Source organism: Schistocerca americana, chromosome 10 (assembly GCF_021461395.2).
Source record: "Schistocerca americana isolate TAMUIC-IGC-003095 chromosome 10, iqSchAmer2.1, whole genome shotgun sequence".
NCBI classification, from domain to species: domain Eukaryota; kingdom Metazoa; phylum Arthropoda; class Insecta; order Orthoptera; family Acrididae; genus Schistocerca; species Schistocerca americana.
Genome location: NC_060128.1, coordinates 101,166,238 through 101,187,562, shown reverse-complemented (window position 1 = coordinate 101,187,562; position 21,325 = coordinate 101,166,238). Strand labels below are relative to the sequence as shown.

The following is a 21,325-nucleotide window of genomic DNA, read 5'->3' as shown; positions in this document are numbered from 1 at the left end:
CGCTAGGCCACCACTCCGGCCTTTCTCGAGTTGTAATGTTTTGCGTATTTATTTTGTATTGAATATTTTAATTTACGTAGGGATCTTTGACTATTTGAGGTGTTGTGGTTTTGGTTTTGTTTTTCGTAGTTGTAGGTGTTGCATTTTTCGTATCGATAGTTATGGTTGACCTATAGAGTTCAAGGGAAATGACCGATTCCTATTTTAGGAGTTTTATATGTAGGTGTCGGTGTTTTGGTATCGTCAGTTGTCGTCAATGCAAATATCTGAGTCCAATTGTCGTAGTTTTCGTTGTAGACATCGCTGTTTTGGTATCGTCAGGTGCGGTTGAGCTATATAGGTCAAGGGAAGTGTCCGATTCCTGTAGATTTTTTTTTTGTAATTATTGTTGATTCGTCGGTCTGTGTATTTTAGCTCGTGGTGTGTTTTTTTACTGTTATATTTAGCTTGTCCCCTCCCTAAAACCCACAATTTCCCACCGTTGTCTCGTTAGTTTGATCGTGTTTTTGCAGAGAGACGTTATTGTCTTATTTACATGTATTTTTGTCTTTGTTGTCGTGTGTATGTGGAGAAATCTTAGGCGCCATATTGGAGACGCTTAGAATAGCCGTTTCTACCATACTGATGACGTCATCGGTTAAAGCAGTTGGGTGAAATCGGACACTTCCGTAAACGCGAGCTGTTGTTACACGTTTCAGGAAACGCAAGGCACTCCTCAGTAGTGCACAAAATTTGAGGAGGGGAGAGTATTGAACACAGTGCTGCCAAAGCAGAGTTACTAAACACACCCTTCCGAAATGCCTTCACAGAGAAAGACGCAGTAAACATTCCAGAATTCGAATCAAGAACAGCTGCCAACATGAGTAACGTAGTAGTAAGTATCCTCGGAAGCCCGCCCGGTTAGCCGTTCGGTCTAACGCATTGCTTTCCGGGCGGGAAGGACGCCTGGTCCCCAGCACCAATCCGTCCGGCGGACTTGTGTCGAGGTCCGGAGAGCCGGCCAGTCTGTGGATGGTTTGTAGGCAGTTTTCCATCTGCCATGGTGAATGCCGGCTGGTTCCCCTTATTCCGTCTCAGCTACACTAGGTCGGCGATTGCTGCGCAAACAAGTTCTCCACGTACGCGTACACCACCATTACTCTACCACGCAAACATAGAGGTTACACTCGTCTGGTGTGAGACGTTTCGTGGGGGGTCCACCGGGGGCCGAGCCGCACAATAACCCTGAGTTCGGTGTGGGGCGGCAGAAGGGTGAAGTGGACTGCGGTAGTCGTCGTGGTGTTGTGGACCACTGCGGCTGCGGCTGGGACGGAGTCTCTCCGTCGTTTCTAGGCCCCCGGTTAACATACAATACAATACAGTACAAGTATCGTCGGACTAGCGAAGCAACTGAAATCACTTAATAAAAGCAAGTGTTCAGTTCCGGACTGTATAGCAATTAGGTTCCTTTTAAAGTATACTGAAGCAATAGCTCCACACTTAACAATCATATATAACCGTTCGCTCGACGAAAGATCCGTACCCAAAGACTGGAAAGTTGCACAGGTCACACCAATAGTGAAAAAAACGTAGAAGGAGTAATGCACTAAATTACAGGCCCATATCATTAACTTCGATGTGCAGCGAGATTTTGGAATATATATTGTGTTCGAACATTATGAATTACCTCGAAGAAAACGGTCTATGGACACACAGTCAACATGGATTTAGAAAACATCGTTTTCACCATATAAAATAAGGGAAATTAGAGCTAGCACGGAAATATTCTGCACGCTGTATGAGATTGGAGCAATAGAAAATTGTGAAGGTGGTTTGATGAACCCTCTGCGAGGCACTTACATGTGATTTGCAGAGTATCCATGTGGATGTAGATGTATATGGTGAAGAAGTAGAAGAAGTAGGTAGGGCTATTCCAAGCTGGAAACGTAGCAGAGTGTTTGGCAAGAGCAAAAGTGTGAATGCTGCAGGCGGTCACAGAAAGTTAGGACAAGGTACAGAACCGTGATTCTGTCGTTGCGTTTGGGGAAGATTCTGGTCGAAAAGCAACAACTATGTACCAAAACGCAGCCATTTCATACTGAAAACTCGTCAGAGAACTGCTATTTCATGGAGAGGCTGGGAATTTTTAACAGAATTCCAAACTTAGCAGAAACAATCTCCAAATCAATAGTGAGATGCTGGTTATATCAAGTGCATACGTTAAGAACTTCGTGTATATTGTCGACCCATCTAAATTATATTTTGCTTTTCAAATTTTATACTTCAACAATAAAAATTTAATGAGTAGAATTTTTTGGCAGTAACACTTCAGAGTTCAATGAAAAACTACATATTTTTCTGGACTGATTTCCCCCAAGGAGTAAAGGGATACCAAAGTCAAAAATTTGAGGACTTAATAATATCTCCTAGCTGCTAAAAATATTTTACGTGCTGTGATGTGCTCGTGAGTTGCTATTGATTTTCTCATATTTGTGTCTCTTTATTGTATACCTGGTTCAACAATATCCTGTGTGGGGCCCCTTGGATGTCGGGGTGTTGGCAGTGTGCGATTTGAGGGGGGAGGGGATGGGGGGTTCCCCCCCCCCCCCCCCCCCCCTCTGCATCAGACCATCCCATCCTCTGGTTTTAGTTTATGCATCCCAACCTGGGATGTTTATTTCCCTCGCACTGGAGTGAAACTTTACATATAATTTAAATTTGTGGAGCCGAACACTGAGAGTTTTTAATACAGTCTTACTATTAATACTATTAATATGTTTGCTTATTAATTTTAAAAAAGTGTTATGTAGTAGTTAAGCACTTCAAAACATTTAGGACTAAATCATCATTCTCATGTTGTCATTGTGGCTTTCGTCTAAGGTACGTCATCCATTTACTTGCGAGCTTGTGAGGGAAGTAGTGTGGTAGTCATACCGCACCAGTTGTACCGCAGAGTTGGGTGAGCTGGGGGCTGAAATTCCCACCCCCGGCCCTGAAACAGGGTGGTGACCGGCCCGGTACCTGTGTGAACATTTACCGTTAGGCCACCATTTGGCAACCGTATGGCGCGGAACAAAGCAAAATTTCTGATTTCCTTAACAGATACCTGATACGTGTACAAACTCTGACAGTCAGGATATTAACAGTGGTGCTAAAAGAGTTAAAATAAACAAAAGTATAAATTAACCAGCGCATGCAACATACGCCGCAAGATGATGGCGTTGTAGCGTGCTACAAGATGACGCACGCCACATTTCCATAGCATGCCACAATGTTTACAAGACGTCCCCCAGCGTAAACGAGGCTTTAGAGCCAGGTCTGTATTGTATGGTGGATGTGATGTGTTGCGTACGAAACTAAAACCTGCAATCAGATCCAAACGTCGTGGAAAACTGTGAAGAGGTGTCATCCTGCAGCAAGATAACGCTCGCCCACATTCTGCCAAACGGACAGCCGACGCAATAAAGGAGTTGAGATTCGAGGTGCTGGAACATCCACCATACACTCCAGACCTGGCTCCAAGCGATTTTCACATGTTTGGACCCTTAACAGAAGCACTAAAGGGAAGAAGAAAGTGATGAAAAAGTCACTGCTGCGGTGCAAAATTGGTTACAGATGCAACCGAAAAACGTATTTTCTGATGAAATAAAAAAACTCGTAAAACGTCGGGAAACCTGCACTGAAGTGCAGGGAGGTTACGTAGAAAAGTAACGCATGTTTCAGTTTTCTATTATCGGAGTAGATATTAAAATCCATGGAGAAGAAATAGAAACTTCAAGGTTTGCCAGTGACATTGTAATGCTGTCAGAGACAGCAGAGGACTTGGAAGAGCAGTTGAACGGAATGGACAGTGTCTTGAAACGAGGATATAAGATGAACATCAACAAAAGCAAAACGAGGATAATGGAATGGAGTCGAACTAAGTCGGGTGATGCTGAGGGAATTAGATTGGGAAATTAGACACTTAAAGTAGTAAAGGAGTTTTACTATTTGGTCGAAGCAGAGAGGATATAAAATGTAGACTGGCAATGGCAGGAAAAGCGTTTCTGAAGAAGAGAAATTTGTTAACATCAAGTATAGATTTAAGTGTCAGGAAGTCGTTTCTGAAAGTATTTGTATGGAGTGTAGCCATGTATGGAAGTTATAACATGGACTATAAATAGTTTGGACAAGAAGAGAATAGAGGCTTTCGAAATGTGGTGCTACAGAAGAATGCTGAAGATTAGATGGGTATATCACATAACTAGTGAGAGTGTACTAAATAGGATTGGGGAGAAGAGGAGTTTGTGGCACAACTTGACTAGAAGAAAGGATCGGTTGGTAGGACATGTTCTGAGGCATCAATGGATCACCAATTTAGTATTGGAGGGCAGCGTGGAGGGTAAAAATCGCAGAGGGAGACCAAGAGATGAATACACTAAGCAGATTCAGAGGGATGTAGGTTGCAGTAAGTACTGGGAGATGAAGAAGCTTGCACAGGATGGAGTAGCATGGACAGCTGCATCAAACCAGTCTCAGGACTGAATACCACAACAACAACAACATTATCAGAATAAGTACAGCTTTTCACAAATGTGCCTGTATGTGGATGATTTTGTAAATAAGCTTTACCTATGATGTACTTTCAAAGATATAACAAGGGATGGCTTTTATGATAGTGCATACGCGTGAATAGTGAGTTTCGGCATTAACATCTGTTTATAAATAACTGTTTAACCATGGGTAACGCCACGGTCCAAGCTGGTAACATATATAATTATACTAACCACGTAAGACTTCCCCCCCCCCCCCCCCCCCCCCCGCCTCCCACTGGGGAAAGCACAAATCACACACTGGGTGTTGGGAGGCAAAGTCCTTGGATACCGAGATTATCACGAGTGGTCAGTCGCGCCTATCAACATCTGCTCGCACACCATGTGATGGTGACGACCGATCCACTTGAGCTATCGCCTGACGGAAGGCCCTCGAGAGCCTCTCCAGAGATTAGCAGCACGTCCGGCGCCACAGGTGGTGCGATCTGCCGTCCAGATAGTCGACCCCCAGGTGGGGCTCCCCCGTATATAACCAGACGCACCTGCGCGCCGCGGGTGTTGGACTACCTGAAGGGACCCGCGCAGAGCTCCAATGGCGTCGTCGAGGCTGCTCGTGGTCGTGGTCGTGCTGGCCGCCATTGGCGCGACCACCTGCTATCCGCAGAGTCGGAAGATACACTTGCCAAGGTACGGACATTAGCTCTATATCGGTAGATCTCTTCCTTACCACTGAGCTCTGTCTGCTACCGTTTATTGTGGTGGCAAAATGGAATCCATATCGGAATGGTATCGCAAGGTACAGACAGTATTATCGAGCTCTGGTATCTGCACAGTGGGAAGATGTACAGGGTAATTATAATTAAAGCTTCCAAATAATTGCAAAAGAGCACAGGTTGTTCCAGTTTACAAGAAGGGTCGTCGAGCAGATGCGCAGAACTACAGGCCTATATCTCTGACATCGATCTGTTGTAGAATTTTAGAACATGTATTTTGCTCGCGTATTATGTCATTTCTGGAGACCCAAAATCTACTCTGTAGGAATCAACATGGATTCCGGAAACAGCGATCGTGTGAAACCCAGCTCGCTTTATTTGTTCATGAGACCCAGAGAGCCGACCAGAGTGGCCGAGTGGTTCTAGGCGCTACAGTCTGGAACCGCGTGACCGCAACGGTCGCAGGTTCGAATCCTGTCTCGGGCATGGATGTGTGTGATGTCCTTAGCTTAGTTAGGCTTCAGTAGTTCTAAGTTCCAGGGGACTGATGACCACAGAAGTTAAGTCCCATAGTGCTCAGAGCCTTTTGAACCATTTTGAGACCCAGAGATACAGCCTCCCAGGTAGATGCCATTTTCCTTGAGTTCCGGAAGGCGTTCGATGCAGTTCCGTACTGTCGCCTGATAAACAAAGTAAGAGACTATGGAATATCAGACCAGCTGTGTGGCTGGATTGAAGAGTTTTTAAAGAACAGAACACAGTATGTTGTTCTCAATGGAGAGACGTCTACAGACGTTAAAGTAACCTCTGGCGTGCCACAGGGGAGTGTTATGGGACCATTGCTTTTCACAATATATATGAATGACCTAGTAGATAGTGTCGGAAGTTCCATGCGGCTTTTCGCGGATGATGCTGTAGTATACAGAGAAGTTGCAGCATTAGAAAATTGCAGCGAAATGCAGAAAGATCTGCAGCGGATAGGAACTTGGTGCAGTGAGTGGCAACTAACCTTTAACATAGACAAATATAATGTATTGCGAATACATAGAAAGAAGGATCCTTTGTTGTATAATTATATGATAGCGGAACACACATTGGTAGCAGTTACTTCTGTAAAATATCTGCGAGTATGCGTATGAAACGATTCGAAGTGGAATGATCATATAAAATTAATTGTTGGTAAGGCAGTTGCCGGGTAGAGATTCATTGGGAGAGTCCTTAGAAAATGTAGTCTACCAATAAAGGAGGTGGCTTACAAAACACTCGTTCGACCTATACTTGAGTATTGTTCATCAGTGTGGGATGTGTACCAGACCGGGTTGACAGAGCAGACAAAGAAGATCCAAAGAAGAGCGGCGCGTTTCGTCACAGGGTTATTTGGTAAGCGTGAAAGCGTTACGGAGATGTTTAACAAACTCAAGTGACATACTCTGCAAGAGAGGCGTTCTGCATCGCGGTGTAGCTTGCTGTCCAGATTTTGAGAGGGTTCGTTTCTGGATGAGGTATCGAATATATTGCTTCCCCCTATTTATACCTCCCGAGGATATCACGAATGTAGAATTAGAGAGATTCGAGCGCGCACGGAGGCTTTCCGGCAGTCATTCTTCCCGCGAACCATGCGCGAATAGAACAGGAAGGGAAGGTAATGACAGCGGCACGTAAAGTGCCCTCCGCCACACACCGTTGGGTAGCTTGCGGAGTATAAGTGTAGATGTAGAAAATTAAATGACGTCAACTTTCAACGGAATATTGTCGGAGAAGGGGCAAAACATATGGCAGGAGAAAAATAAATACGAGTAGTTAAGAAATGTAGCAACGGTAAGCATAATAATATAATAGTGGTCGACTACAAATGACAAACGTATCATACAACAACGCCCAAGGTGTATGTTTGACATTAAACAAAACGAACTACTCATTGTGCATGGGTGTACAGGTGTGGTACTGTTAGTTACGTAAGCTCATCAACCACGGCAAGATCATATCACAACGGATGGGAAAAAGCGGTTTTTAATTGTCCTGAGGCCAAAAACCGCATAAAAAGCATCAATCAAAATCAAATCGGATTATTAATTTCGGTGGGACTCGCGCTAAATACGTTCACTATGCTGTCCACACTTTTCTGCAACAAGTTGAAATAGAGAAACAGCATGTTTCACAACTGGTCAAAGTGTTTCCAGGGTCACATTGAGAGTGTGTTGCGCACTGCGTGATTTCAATGCAGCTAAGTTAGCAATTGGAATGCTGAACACAACATCTTTCAGATAGCCCCACAGCCAGAAGTTGGGTTGGGTTGATTTGGGCGGGAGGAGACCTAGCTGCGAGGTCATCGTCTCATCAGATTAGGTAGGGATGGGGAAGGACGTCGGCTGTGTTCTTTCAAAGGAACCATTCCGGCACTTGCCTGGAGTGATTGGGGCAAGCAGGCGGTTGTGGCCGAGCGGTTCTAGGCGCTCCTGTCCGGAACCGCGCTGCTGCAGGTTCGAATCCTGCCTCGGGCATGGATGTGTGTGATGTCCTTAGGTTAGTTACGTTTAAATAGTTCTAAGTCTAGGGGACTGATGATCACAAATTATTAATACTGTTAACATAATACGAGAGTTGTCCCGGAAGTACGAGGGTGAGTCAAATGAAAACCTTAAATATTTTTTTAAATATTATTTATTCTTCAGAAGTGGTACAAAGCTGTATCATTTTTCAACATAATCTCCCCCATGCTCAATGCAAGTCCTCCAGCGCTTACAAAGTGCATAAATTCCCGTAGAAATAAATTCTTTTGGTAGTCCGCGCAACCACTCATGCACCGCGTGGCGTACCTCTTCATCAGAACGGAACGTCTTTTCTCCCATTGCGTCTTTGAGTGGTCCAAACATATGGAAATCACTTGGGGCAAGGTCTGGGTTGCTCGCTCTCTTCGTTTCCGGTTGGTGGAGGTGAACCCAGGTTTCGTCCCCAGTAACGATTCTTGCAAGGAGGCCATCACCTTCTCGTTCAAAGTGCCGAAGAAGTTCTTCACAAGCATCAACACGTCGTTCTCTCATTTCAGGAGTCAGCTGCCGTGGCATCCATCTTGCAGACACTTCGTGAAACTGGAGCACATCATGCACAATGTGGTGTGCTGACCCGTGACTAATCTGTAAATATGCTGCAATGTCATTCAGTGTCACTCGGCGGTTTTCCTTCACCATGGCTTCAACTGCTGCAATGTGCTGTGGAGTCACAACTCGTTGTGCCTGACCTGGACGAGGAGCATCTTCCACTGAAGTCACACCATTTGCGAACTTCCTACTCCATTTGTAGACTTGCTGCTATGACAAACTAGCATCACCGCACTGAAACTTCATTCGTCGACGAATTTCAATAGGTTTCACACCTTAACTACGCAAAAACCGAATAACAGAACGTTGTTCTTCCCTGGTGCAAGTCGCAAGTGGGGCGGCCATCTTTATACTGACACTGCGATGGTATGTGTGTATCTGCACTATGCTACAGGCCATTTTGCACGATGTTTGTCACACGATTACCAACTTACAGGATAACGGCGCGAAATTTCGATTTGTTATTAGAAATGTAAGGTTTTCATTTGAGTCACCCTTGTAAGATCCGACCGGTCGCGAAATGGACACCACTGGTGAAATCCGGTAAAGATTGGCACAGATGTGTTGGGCAGTGTCTCTAGGATGCCAGGCTATCGTGTCGCGTCGCTGATTTCAGTTTTGAGTGAACAGTGAGCACGTAAAGATGTACAGGGAATAGCATCTCCCGCCAAGTATGAAGGCCTGTTTATAGATTTCGCCTGTGTCATGCAGCCCACAGAACACAACTGTGGAGCAGTTCCTTCTTCATGCCAATTCTCGGCCGCACACTGCAGGGGGAATGAAGACGCCCCTGCAGCGTTTCCGATGAGAAGTGTTTGATAACCCACAGTACAGTCCGTAATTGGTTCCCCCTGAGTCTCGTCTCTGCTCACAAGAACCACTCGCTGTGAAGACAAAATTTGTCCACAGACAACGAGCTGCAGACCACTGCAGATAACTGGCTGAATGCACAGGCGGCTGCTTTCTCTGACGAGGATATTGGATAGTTGATACAACACTACGACAACACTCTAAGTTGAAGCGGCGAATATTTAGAGAAGTAGGTACAAGGTGTACCTAACTGCTGCAAATGAAACGTTTCTCGTTTTCACTGTGGTTTACATGTCGCGACCAATTGGAACTTACTTTCTCGACAACCCTCGTCTAATCGTCTACAGTAAACTAGAGATATGCAGCCACAGTATGAGAAAGGGTAAAAATAAGTTTGCTATACGATAAGGGAAGAGGGGGGGATTAATTTTACGGTGCTATTTTGGTGACCGTGTTAGAAAATTGATGCACTAAACTTCGAAGTTCTCGTTTTTTTTTAAAATACATTCTGTACAGTCGAAGGTCCTACTTCTCTCTCCAACCTCAGACACGCTAATACACACCTCGTTGTTCCTTGAACCCACTGTAAACTGCACATTATCGGAAGAGGGTTAGCTCCTCTGCGTATGGGAATATCCAGGCCAATGGCCTTTTCAGATACCGTTGTTTGTTTGCATTATTCCGGCTGCGTACTACGGCAGAGACGAAAATGTTAAACATGTCGTACTGGCCTTTCATACTTTCTACATCCACACCTACATGCATACTCCGCAAGCCACGTACGGTGCATGGCGGAGGGTACCCGGTACCAAAACTAGACATTTCCTTTCCTATTGCACACTGAGTTAGAGCGACAGAAAAACGACCTTCTATATGCCTCTGTATGACCCCTAATTACTCATTTGTTATCTTCGTAGTCCCCACGCGAAATGTACGTAGCCGGCAGTAGAATCGCACTGTAGTCAGCTTCAAATGCCGGTTCTCTAAATTTTCTCTGCATTGTTCTTCGAAATCAATTGTCTTCTTCAGTCCTAGGATTCCCACACGAGCGCCAGAAGCATATCCGTGATACTTGCAAGCTGATCGAACCTACCGGTAACAAATCTAGCAGCTCGCGGCTGAACTGCTTCGATGTCTTCCTTCAATCCGACCTGGTGCCGATCCCAAATACTCGAGCAGTGGGCAAATATAATCTTACTCGTTTAAAAATGGTAGTTTTCAAACAATGATCGAACGGTTATTGCTGAACAGTACTATGATGAATGACTCAGATTTTTTAAAAGGTTTTGACGAGATACGCCGTGTGCAGTACTTTCCGGTTAAAACCACCAACCACCCAGAATTTTATCTGTGAAGGCGAATAGCTTCCGATTTTAACTGAAAAAAAGTGTAATCGTAATTTGAATGGTGATTAACGTTCTATGTGATGTTAGCTGCCCGAACATTATCTTTGATTCAGAGATGTTGTTGTTGTTGTGGGCCCGCATCTCGTGCTCGTGCGGTAGCGCTCTCGCTTCCCACGCCCGGGTTCCCGGGTTCGATTCCCGGCGGGGTCAGGGATTTTCTCTGCCTCGTGATGGCTGGGTGTTGTGTGCTGTCCTTAGGTTAGTTAGGTTTAAGTAGTTCTAAGTTCTAGGGGACTTATGACCACAGCAGTTGAGTCCCATAGTGCTCAGAGCCATTTGAACCATTTGTTGTTGTGGTCTTCAGTCCTGAGACTTGTTTGATGCAGCTCTCCATGCTACTCTATTCTGTGCAAGCTTCTTCATCTCCCAGTACCTACTGCAGTCTACATCCTTCTGAATCTGCTTGGTGCATTCATCTCTTGGTCTCATCTACGATTTTTTCCCGGCACGCTGCCCTCCAATACTAAATTTGTGATCCCTTGATGCCTCAGAACATGTCCTACCAACCGATCCTTTCTTCTAGTCAAGTTGTACCACAAACTCCTCTTCTCCCCTATCCTATTGAATACCTCCTCATTAGTTATCTGATCTACCCATCTAATCTTCAGCATTTATCTGTAGCACCCCATTTCGAAAGCTTCTATTCTCTTCATGTCCAAACTGTTTATCGTCCATGTTTCACTTCCATACATGGCTACACTCCATACGAAGACTTTCAGAAACGACTTCCTGACACTTAAATCTATACTCTATGTCAACTAATTTCTCTTCTTCAGAAACGCTTTCCTTGCCATTGCCAGTCTACATTTCATATCCGGTCTACTTCGACCATAATCAGTTATTTTGCTCCCCAAATAGCAAAACTCCTTTAGTACTTTAAGTGTGTCATTTCCTAATCTAATTCCCTCAGCATCACACGACTTAATTTGACTACATTCCATTATCCTCGTTTTGCTTTTGTTGATGTTCATCTTATATCTTCCCTTCAAGACACTGTCCATTCCGTTCAACTGCTCCTCCAAGTGCTTTGCTGTCTCTGACAGAAATACAATGTCATCGGCGAACGTTAAAGTTTTTATTTCTTCTCCATGGATTTTAATATCTATTCCGAATTTTTCTTTTGTTTCCTTTACTGCTTGCTCGATATACAGACTGAATAACATCGGGGAGAGGCTACAACCCTGTCTCACTCCCTTCCCAACCACTGCTTCCCTATCATATCCCTCGACTCTTATAACTGCCATCTGGTTTCTGTACAAATTGTAAATAGCCATTCGCTCCCTGTATTTTACCCCTGCCACCTTCAGAATTTGAAAAAAGAGTATTCCAGTCAACATTGTCAAAAACTTTCTCCAAGTCTACAAATGCTAGAAACGTAGGTTTGCCTTTTCTTAGTCTAGCTTCTACGATAAGTCGTGGGGTCAGTATTGCATCACGTGTTCCCATATTTCTACGGAATCCAAACTGATATCCCCGCGGTCGGCTTCTAGCAGTTTTTCCATTCGTATTGGCGATAAGCACTATATCTTTTTCCCTGTACAAAAATTGAGCACGGTACACTGGGACTGTTTTACTTATTTTCTGTTTTATTTACCAGCATTAGTGCACTGGCTGCCGAAGTGTTGACTGACAGAAATATCTGAAAATAGCATTGATTCTTTAGCAGTTTGAACCTACGCCTCCTACTAACAAGCAAATAATATATAAAACTAAATTTGGAATTATTTCTTTATGTTTCTGACACTGGCAAGCGCAAAAAAGGTTACTTCTTTCCTTTGCGTGCGTTGTATTGCATCATGCGTTAGTGACTCCCACTATCACTTTACCCAATACTTTCGAAATTATACTCAAACAGCCATTTCAACGTCTGTGACTCTAAGCACGCTCTTCCTACTCTACTGCGTATTAACACAAGGGTCCAGAATATTATACGACACCGTGTTCGAAATGCTGTCTCAAAACAATCTTACATAGATCCTTAAAACTTACATAATAGAAATTATTTGACTTCTTAAACTAGTTATGATAATAATCGTTTGTTGTTGTTGCGGCCAGCATACCATTGACGTCAAAGAATGTCTATAGTTCACGTACTCGTTAGTAAAAGAATATGGTGTTGCTACATCAGTCCCAGCCAGACTCATATAGACTATGTGATCAAAAGTATCTGGACACGTGGCTGAAAATGACTTTCAAGCTCGTGGCGCCCTCCATCGGTAATGCTGGAATTCAGTATGGTGTTGGTCCACCCTTAGCCCTTATGATAGCTTCCACTCTCGCAGGCATACGTTCAGCCAGGTGCTGGAAGGTTTCTTGGGGAATGGCAGCCCTTACACGGAGTGCTGCGTTGAGGAGAGGTATCGATGTCAATAGGTGAGGCCTGGCACTAAGTCGGCGTATCAAAGCATCCCACAGGTGTTCTATAGGATTCAGGTCAGGACTCTGTGCAGGCCAGTCCATTACAGACGTATGACGCAAGTGACACCCGATCACCTGACCACGTTCGAAGTCCGTGAATACCGCGGAGCGCACCATTCTGCTCTCTCACGATGTGTAATGACTACTGAGGTCGCTGATTTGCAGTACCAGCAGTAGGTGGCAGCAAAATGCACCTAATGTGAAAAACTTATGTTTTTGGTGGGAGTCTCCGGACACTTTTGATCGCACAGTGTATACCTGAGTTGTAAAATCCGTCCCCGAAATAGCAGACACTTAATCAGTTATTATTTGATGTGTGCTCAAATGATCTTACTCAGTTCTGTGTAAGACTTCACTGCCGTTATGCTTTGCAGGATGAAAAGGACGCAAGCGAACATCAACGACTACTTCGACGAGATCACCCCGCAGATCAAGAACTTCTTCATCACGGCGGGACTCGACCCTCTGCAGTTGCCAGACCTCGTCCAGAACTTCAGCGTGGTGAGTCGTCATTGTGAGATGGTAGCCCCAGCATTATGAGAAGTACACAGCAGGAGTCTATGTTTGGCCGCTTGTAGCTGAATCTGTTGGTATACCAGGCATCTGAGACAAGACCTCGGCAGCTGTAGCTACATCTGGTCTTAGGACTCTGAGGTTGTGTGCTTGTAGTTACATCTAATTGTGTACCAAGACTCCGAGATTGGGCATCAGTAGCTACATCTACGCCTGCACCAGGACTGTGGCCTTACATTTCGTAGCTAGATCTGTAGGTATATCAGGCCTCTGGACTGGAGCCGGCCGAAGTGGCAGTGTGGTTAAAGGCACTGCAGTCTGGAACAGCAAGACCGCTACGGTCGCAGGTTCGAACCCTGCCTCAGGCATGGATGTTTGTGATGTCCTTAGGTTAGTTAGGTTTAACTAGTTCTAAGTTCTAGGGGACTAATGACCTCAGCAGTTGAGTCCCATAGTGCTCAGAGCCATTTTGTACCTCTGTACTGGGCATCTGTAGCTAGTTTTGATTTATTTATTTTTATTTGCACGTCAAAGTTCGGTAGGACCAAATCGAGGAGCAAATCTCCAAATTCATGGAACGTGTCAGTGCACGAAATTACAACATAAAAGTAATAACAGATAAAAATAAAATGTTTACGAACCCAAAAAAAAAGTCAAGCCATAAGTTTAAGTAAAAGCAAACAACAATATAACGTGGGAATCAGCTTAATTCTCAAGGTACTCCTCAACAGAATGGAAGGAGTGACCCATGAGGAAACCTTTCAGTTTCGATTTGAAAGCACGTTGATTACTGGAAACATTTTTAAGTTGTTGTGGCAGCTTTTTGAAAATGGATGCAGCACCATACTGCACACTTTTCTGCACAAGATTTCAGGAGGTGCGATCCAAATGCAGGTTGGATTTATGCCTAGTATTAACTGAGTGAAAGGTGCTACTTCTTAGGAATAATCTGATACTGTTAGCAAGAAACGACAATAAAGAATACATATATATTGAGAGACTAATGTCAAAATACCCAGACTAGTGAACAAGGGTCGATAAGTGGTTCGCGAACCTACACCCCGTATTCCCTGAGAGTAAAATATCCTTTTGGATCGGAATGAGTTACCCCAAAATATAATACTATACGACTTAAGCGAATGAAAATAAGTAGACTAATTTTCGTGTAGAACGATCATTTATTCAGATATCACTCTAATAGTAAAAATGGCAGCATTAAGTCTTTGAACAAGATCCCGAATGTGGGCTTTCCACAGCAGTTTACTATCTATCTGAACACCTAGAAATTTTAACCGTTCAGTTTCACTAATCATATGCCTAGTCTGTGAAATTAAAACATCGGGATTTGTTGAATGGTGTGTTAGGAGTTGTAAAAACTTTGTCTTACTGTGATTTAGCGTTAGCTTATTTTCTACAAGCCATGAACTTATGTCATGAACTGCTCTGTTTGAAACAGAGCCAACGTTGCACACAACATTCTTTATTACCAAGCTAGTGTCATCAGAGAACAGAAATATTTTAGAGTTACCTGTAACACTAGAGGGCATATCACTTATATAGGTAAGGAACAGGAGTGGCCCCAACACTGATCCTTGGGGCATCCCACATTTGCCTGCACCCCACTCATATCCCACATCACAGCCATTCTCAATACTGTCAATAATGACCTTTTGTGTCTCTTCATAAAGTAAGAGGTGAACCAATTGTGAGCTACTCAGCATATTCTGTAATTGTTCTACTTCTGGATCAATATTTTGTGATCAACACAATCAAACGCCTTACTTAAACCAAAAAATATGCCGAGCGGTCTGAACCTCTTGTTTAACACATCCAGTACCTTACAGAGAAAAGAGAATGTAGCTTTGTCAGTTGTTAAACGATTTCTAAAGCCCAACTGTACATTTCATGGCAAATTATGTGATATAAAATAATAAATTATCCTTACACACACAGCCTTTTCAATAACTATAGCAAATACTGATGGTATAGAAATAGGTCTAAAATTATCTACATTATCCCTTTCTCCCTTTTTGAAAAGCGGCTTTACTACCGAGTACTTTAATCGTTGAGGAAACTGACCATTTCTAAAGGAAAACTTACAAATATGATTAAGTACAGAGCTAACATGTGCAGTGCAGTACTTTCATATTCTGCAAGGCAGTCCATCATATCCATGAGGGTCCTTAGTCTTCAGTGATTGATTCAGTGATTTAATTACTAAGTCGTTCTCCCCTCTTGTCTGTGTCACAGATGAGTGTATCAGACAACAGTCTCGGAAAGGCATTTGCCAAGAGAATTGTATGATTTTTATTTGATTCACCATCAATGCTAAGAAAGTTATTGTTAAATATTGTACATATATCTGATTTATCAGTAACAGAAACATTTTTACTACGAACTGACTACTTCTATACTAGTGTTCTGAGACTAGGCATTAGTAGCTATATCTAAATATGTACCAGATGTTTGTAGCTGTGTCTGCATCTTTATATGGACTCTGAGACAAGAAGTTTGTAGCTAAATTTAAATATATCTCAGCGCACCCAGACTTGACGTTTGTAGCTACGCCTACATCAATACCTAGGGTCTGAGATTGGACATTGGTAGCTGCAACTATTTGCCCATATCTATATACCAGAGATCCATAACTCATCTACATCAATACCAAGGCTCTGGACTGGGCGTTTGTAATTGGATGTACACCTATACAAGGCCTATATATTAACGAACACCAGGTTTCTAAGATTAGGCTTTCCCAACAGCCACGAATAATGAAGTTCCAGAAATCACATACACCTAGTTTCATTTCATTGCTCCACTTTGTGTCTCCAACCATTCCACAGTGGGGGGAATGGGTGCATGGCTTCTCAAAGTGGGAGTTGGTCTTAATGAGCTGAAGGTACAATCTGTCATCTCATTCAAATAGCTGGTGGTAACTATTTGTAGCTACACAAAGCGAAACAGTCACATAGCCTCAGCTGTACCTAAAGCATATTACAGGCTTTGACTCATTACATGGAAGCAGGGAACTATAGTTTGTTTGTAAATAAATAACCGGCTTGGAATACTCTTCAAGTGTATGGGTGAATATTATGATATGACTTAACATAATTAAAAGTTACTGTATTGTTGGCCTAATAGTAATTAGAAGATTTCTAGGATATTAATTTTAATAGTATTTGTGAAGATAATTTCCAATAGAGTAGGACGGATGTTACATCAGAAGACGTCCTGGCAGGCTGCTGAATGCACGTGATCCAAGTATGTAACATATTTGTCCTTTGATTTTAAGCCCTTAAAAAACTTACGTAGGTTGGTTATAGTCCTAGTATTAGATTGATGTTGTGCACTTTTTATTTTTTTGGAGTCGGTAACTGTTGGCCACGCTTAACATCATTAGTATCTTGTGAAACAATTTTTTTATGAGGTTGTTGATGTTGTTGTTGTTGTTTTTGTTGTTTTCGCTGTTGTGTTCTTTAGTCCGAAGACAGATTTGATGCAGCTCTCCATGTTACTCTATGCTCTGCGAGTCTCTTTGTCTCCGTCTAACTACTACATCCTTCTGAATCTGCTTACTGTATTCATCTCTTTCTCTCCCTCAATTATTTTACCCCCCATCCCCAGTGCCCCACTCCCGCCCCCCACATAAAATCCTCCGGTACTAAATTGGTGATCCCTCGATGACTCAGAATGTATCCTACCAACTGATCCCTTGTTTTAGACAATTCGTGCGACACGTTTCTTGACTCCTCAATTCTCTTCAGCACCTCCTCATCAGTTACTTGATCTACCCATCTAATCTTCATCATTCTTCTGTAGGACTATATTACAAGAGCTTCAGTTCTCTTCTTGTCTAAACTGTTTATCGACCACGTTTGGCTTCCATACAGGGCTGCACTCCACTCGATTACCTTCAGAAAAGACTTCCTTACACTTAAGTCTGTATTCAATCTTAACAAATTCTTCTTCATCAGAAACACTTTTCTTGACATTGTCAACCTATATTTTAGATACTCTCTACTTTGAAGCGGCATCCTCAAGATATTCTGAATCTAATATTACGTGCATTTCTTAAATATGCTTCTGCTCTGGGAATACTGTTTCTTTTAATTATGTTTCCCCAAATCATTATCATGTAACTCATTAGAAAATGGAAGTATGCGAATTAACCTAGTTTCTTCAATTTTAAACAATCTACAGTGACGATCATGTGAACTGCAAACACAACTCAACTAAGCCGCTTCATTAATTCTAATGTGCGTTTTCTCCAAATATAGCTGTCATCTCTCGATAGGCGAAATAGTTAAACACAATCCATCTCTTGTACTTCGTTATTGAGTTGACTGTTTTGTATGTCCTTGACTTCTGTCTGAAATGTGTGTATTGGGACTTATAAAGGATTAACGATAATCCGTTTACCTTGAATCGTGCGTCAATTTTCAAGAATCCCATTTGGTCCATTTCTGTAAGCTGCTTTTTATTGGTACACTAGTATCATCTACAATATTAACAAATTTTGCAAATCCTCACATTGTATGCACAAAATCACACTATAAAAAAAATGATACGCTGTGGTATACCAGTGGTGCTTTGATTAGGAGTGGCTATTGTTCTTTGATCGACCCGTGTATCTGATGCTCTCTACTTTCTGTAATGCAGATAAGATAAAACGGCATTAACCTTGCAAAGTCCTTCGACTGATACATTATTAGTGGCTATCAAGTTGAGAGCCAGATGATTAACAGGTTCCGCCCCGTTAATCATATTTTCGTCTAACAGTTTCCCTTGTGGCCCAAACAAATACGATTACGGTGGGTATCACAGGACAAAGTGCTACACTAAAGCTCTGGGAGATGTGGACTGAAAAAGTGTTGTACGTCAGATTTCGCTGTTTTGAGTTCATTCTTCGTATCGCAGTTCAATATCGCTAATCGGCTTAAACCACCGAGAGTCGACTGGGAAAACACAGTTCGCTCTGGCGTACAAGTTAGCACATTAATGGAAATGGTAATTAATGTATTTGTTTGGATTAACTGCCACAAAAGTCTGTCCTTGAAATAATTTGGTCGTGGTCGTAAGCTACGTCGTAAGTGTTCAAACTCATATAAATGTTCAAGCTCATCAGCCACGTCAAAATCAAAGGATATCAGACGAAGAATATCCTGTTTTCCAGAAGTGCTTGTCCTGCAAGTTTCGCAGGAAAGTTACTATGAAGTCTGAAAGATAGGAGACGAGGTATTGGCGGAAGTAAAGCTGTGAGGAGTGGTCGTGAATCGTGCTTGGGTAGCTCAGTTTTTAGAGCACTTGGCTGCGAAAGCAAAAAGGTCGCGAGTTCGAGTCTCGGTCCAGCACACAGTTTTAATCTGCCATGAAGTTTCATTGGTAACTTGCTTCAAATGCTCAGAAACGAAAAATTCTGTACTTCGCAGAACGAAAATGTTTTAGTATGCTGTGACGACAATATCAACGAGAAAATATTGGAATCGTTCAACTCTCAGGTATGGAATGGAAGAGTCACATGGGTCAAGTCGTTCGCAAAGCGGGTGGAAAATTTCAGTTTATTGCTAGAATACAAGGAAAACCCAATCAGTCTTCAAAGGAATCTGCTTACAAAGCACTCTTGTGAACCTTCCTAGAATACTGGTCAAGTTTGTGGAACTCTTACCAATCAGGACTAAAGGAGATGCAGTTATCATATGGTATTATTGTCCAGGATACCCGTCTGGTGTAGTTGGCCATGTAGAGGTCTGTTTAATAGAACTTCGACGACTTGTGAATCGATGATGACTAAATGATAATCAGGACAACAGAACACCCACTTCTTGGAGACGAAATTGGACAAACGGCTCTACAGTCTAGAAGCCACAATGCTCACAACCAGAATATGAGCTGCAGGCACCAAAAGAGATATTGAACGTGTATGTTACGGAAAAGCCCGAAATTGGCCAAAGCGGGAACTGGCCGGCAAAGTCGCGAAGTGGCCAATGTCGCTTCAAATTGTTGAATCGGCCGGCCAGTTCGCCAAGTGTCTGGGACCCCCAAACTCCGAAGAAAGAAGCAAAGCAGATTTGATCGAGCAATTTCAAATTCTGTATCTTGTCTTCAGTTCGGCTAGTGGCTAGTGGCGTAGACAGATCGGCCAGAATTGGAAGATAAATAAAGAGTGGACGAATATGTATAATTTCAAGGTGCGTGCAGTCTATTTATTTTATCAATCTCACTTATAAAAAATATAAACTTTTTGCATTCACTTTATAAATCTTCCTTTAGCAGAACAGGTATTTACTTATTACAAGTAAAACTTTTATGAGATTTGCAATTCCGCAGTATTTTCTTATATCTGCACTTGCAGCGATTTGTGGATCATTTAGGAGAGCAGTTGCATCGACTGCATAATTGACCACTGGTCAGTGACTGTGAAGACGATATGGTTCGTGGTGACTTTTCTTCTTTGCCCAGCGTGGGCAGTTTCTCTGAGAGAATAGACAACTCGTTTCAGGAATACAGTTGCTGCTTGAGGACTCCATGTTCTCTTTCCAGGCTGTAGAAACCGCCATCGACTTTCATAACGACTGCAAGAACGCTTCCGCATCCTGCGTCAACGTCTGATGTACGAATGCGAACATAGTCTTCAACTTTTGCAAGTGGGGATTTTGCACATGAATTTTTAAGCATCTTCGCAATTTGTGCTTGCAAATTGTCGTGTGCTCCTGCCCTTTTCCCCGTAAATCTCTCGCTAGTTATTGCATAGATTCCAAATAAATTTTCACCCATATCCTTCCACTGCTTTATTACTTCTTCCACCAATTGCATGCACACCTTTGCTACAGTATATACAACAATGAGCTGCACCACACTGCTCTTCACAAACCACACATAACAGTTTAACCTTGTTATTGTCAGCAGGTCTAAGCAAAGAACAGTAGACAGAAAGGTGGAAGGAGTATATAGAGGGTCTATACAAGGGCGAAGTGCTTGAGGGCAATATTATTGAAGTGGAAGAGGACTTAATGAGATGGAAGATACGACACGGTGTGAAGAATTTGACAAAGTACTGAAAGACCTAAGTCGAAACAAGGACCTAGGAATAGACAACATTCATTAGAACTACTGATATCTTTGGGAGAGCCAGCCGTGACAAAACTCTACCATCTCGTGAGCAAGACGTGTGAGACGGGTGACATACCCTCAGACATCAAGAAGAATGTATTAATTCCAATCACAAAGAAAGAAAGAAAGTGATGACAGGTGTTAAAATTACCGAATTAATAAGTCACCCCTGCAAAGTTATAACACGAGTTCTATACATACGAATGGAAAAACTGGTAGAAGCCGACCCCTCGGAAGATCAATTTAGATTTCGTAGAAGCAGTGGAAGATGTGAGGCAATACTGAACCTACGACTTATATCAGAAGTTAGATTAAGGAAAGTTTCTAGGATTTGTAGACTTAGAGAAAGCTTTTGACAATGTTGACTGGACTACCCTCTTTCTAACTCTGAAGGTGGCAGGGGTCAAAAATTAGGAGGCGAAAGGCTATTTACTATTTGAACAGAAACCAGATAGCAGTTACAAGGGCCGAGGTGCGTGAAAGAGAAGCTGTGGTTGAGAAGGGAGTGAGACAGGGTTGTAGCCTATCCCTGATGTTATTCCATCTGTATATTGAGCAGGCAGTAGAGGAAAGAAAGGAAATATTTGGAGTAGGAATTAAAATCCATGGAGAAGAAATAAAAACTTTGAGGTTCGCCGATGACATTGTAATTCTGTCAGAGATGGCAAAGGACGTGGAAGGGCAGTTGAACGGAATCGAGAGTGTCTTGAAAGGAGCATATAATATGAACGTCAACAAAAGCAAAA

At 42.8% G+C, this 21,325-nt stretch overlaps 1 protein-coding gene across 1 annotated transcript in view; it reads left to right on the top strand.

Annotated features, from left to right (window-relative positions):
* Window positions 1-5,041: 5,041 nt before the first annotated feature.
* The window catches only part of LOC124552702, a 31,782-nt gene continuing 15,498 nt past the window's right edge, over window positions 5,042-21,325 (top strand). The window contains exons 1-2 of the mRNA XM_047127042.1: window positions 5,042-5,198; window positions 13,331-13,457. Coding sequence (XP_046982998.1) covers window positions 5,104-5,198; window positions 13,331-13,457 — 222 coding nt within the window. The 5' untranslated portion in view covers window positions 5,042-5,103. The remainder of the gene's footprint in view (window positions 5,199-13,330; window positions 13,458-21,325) is intronic.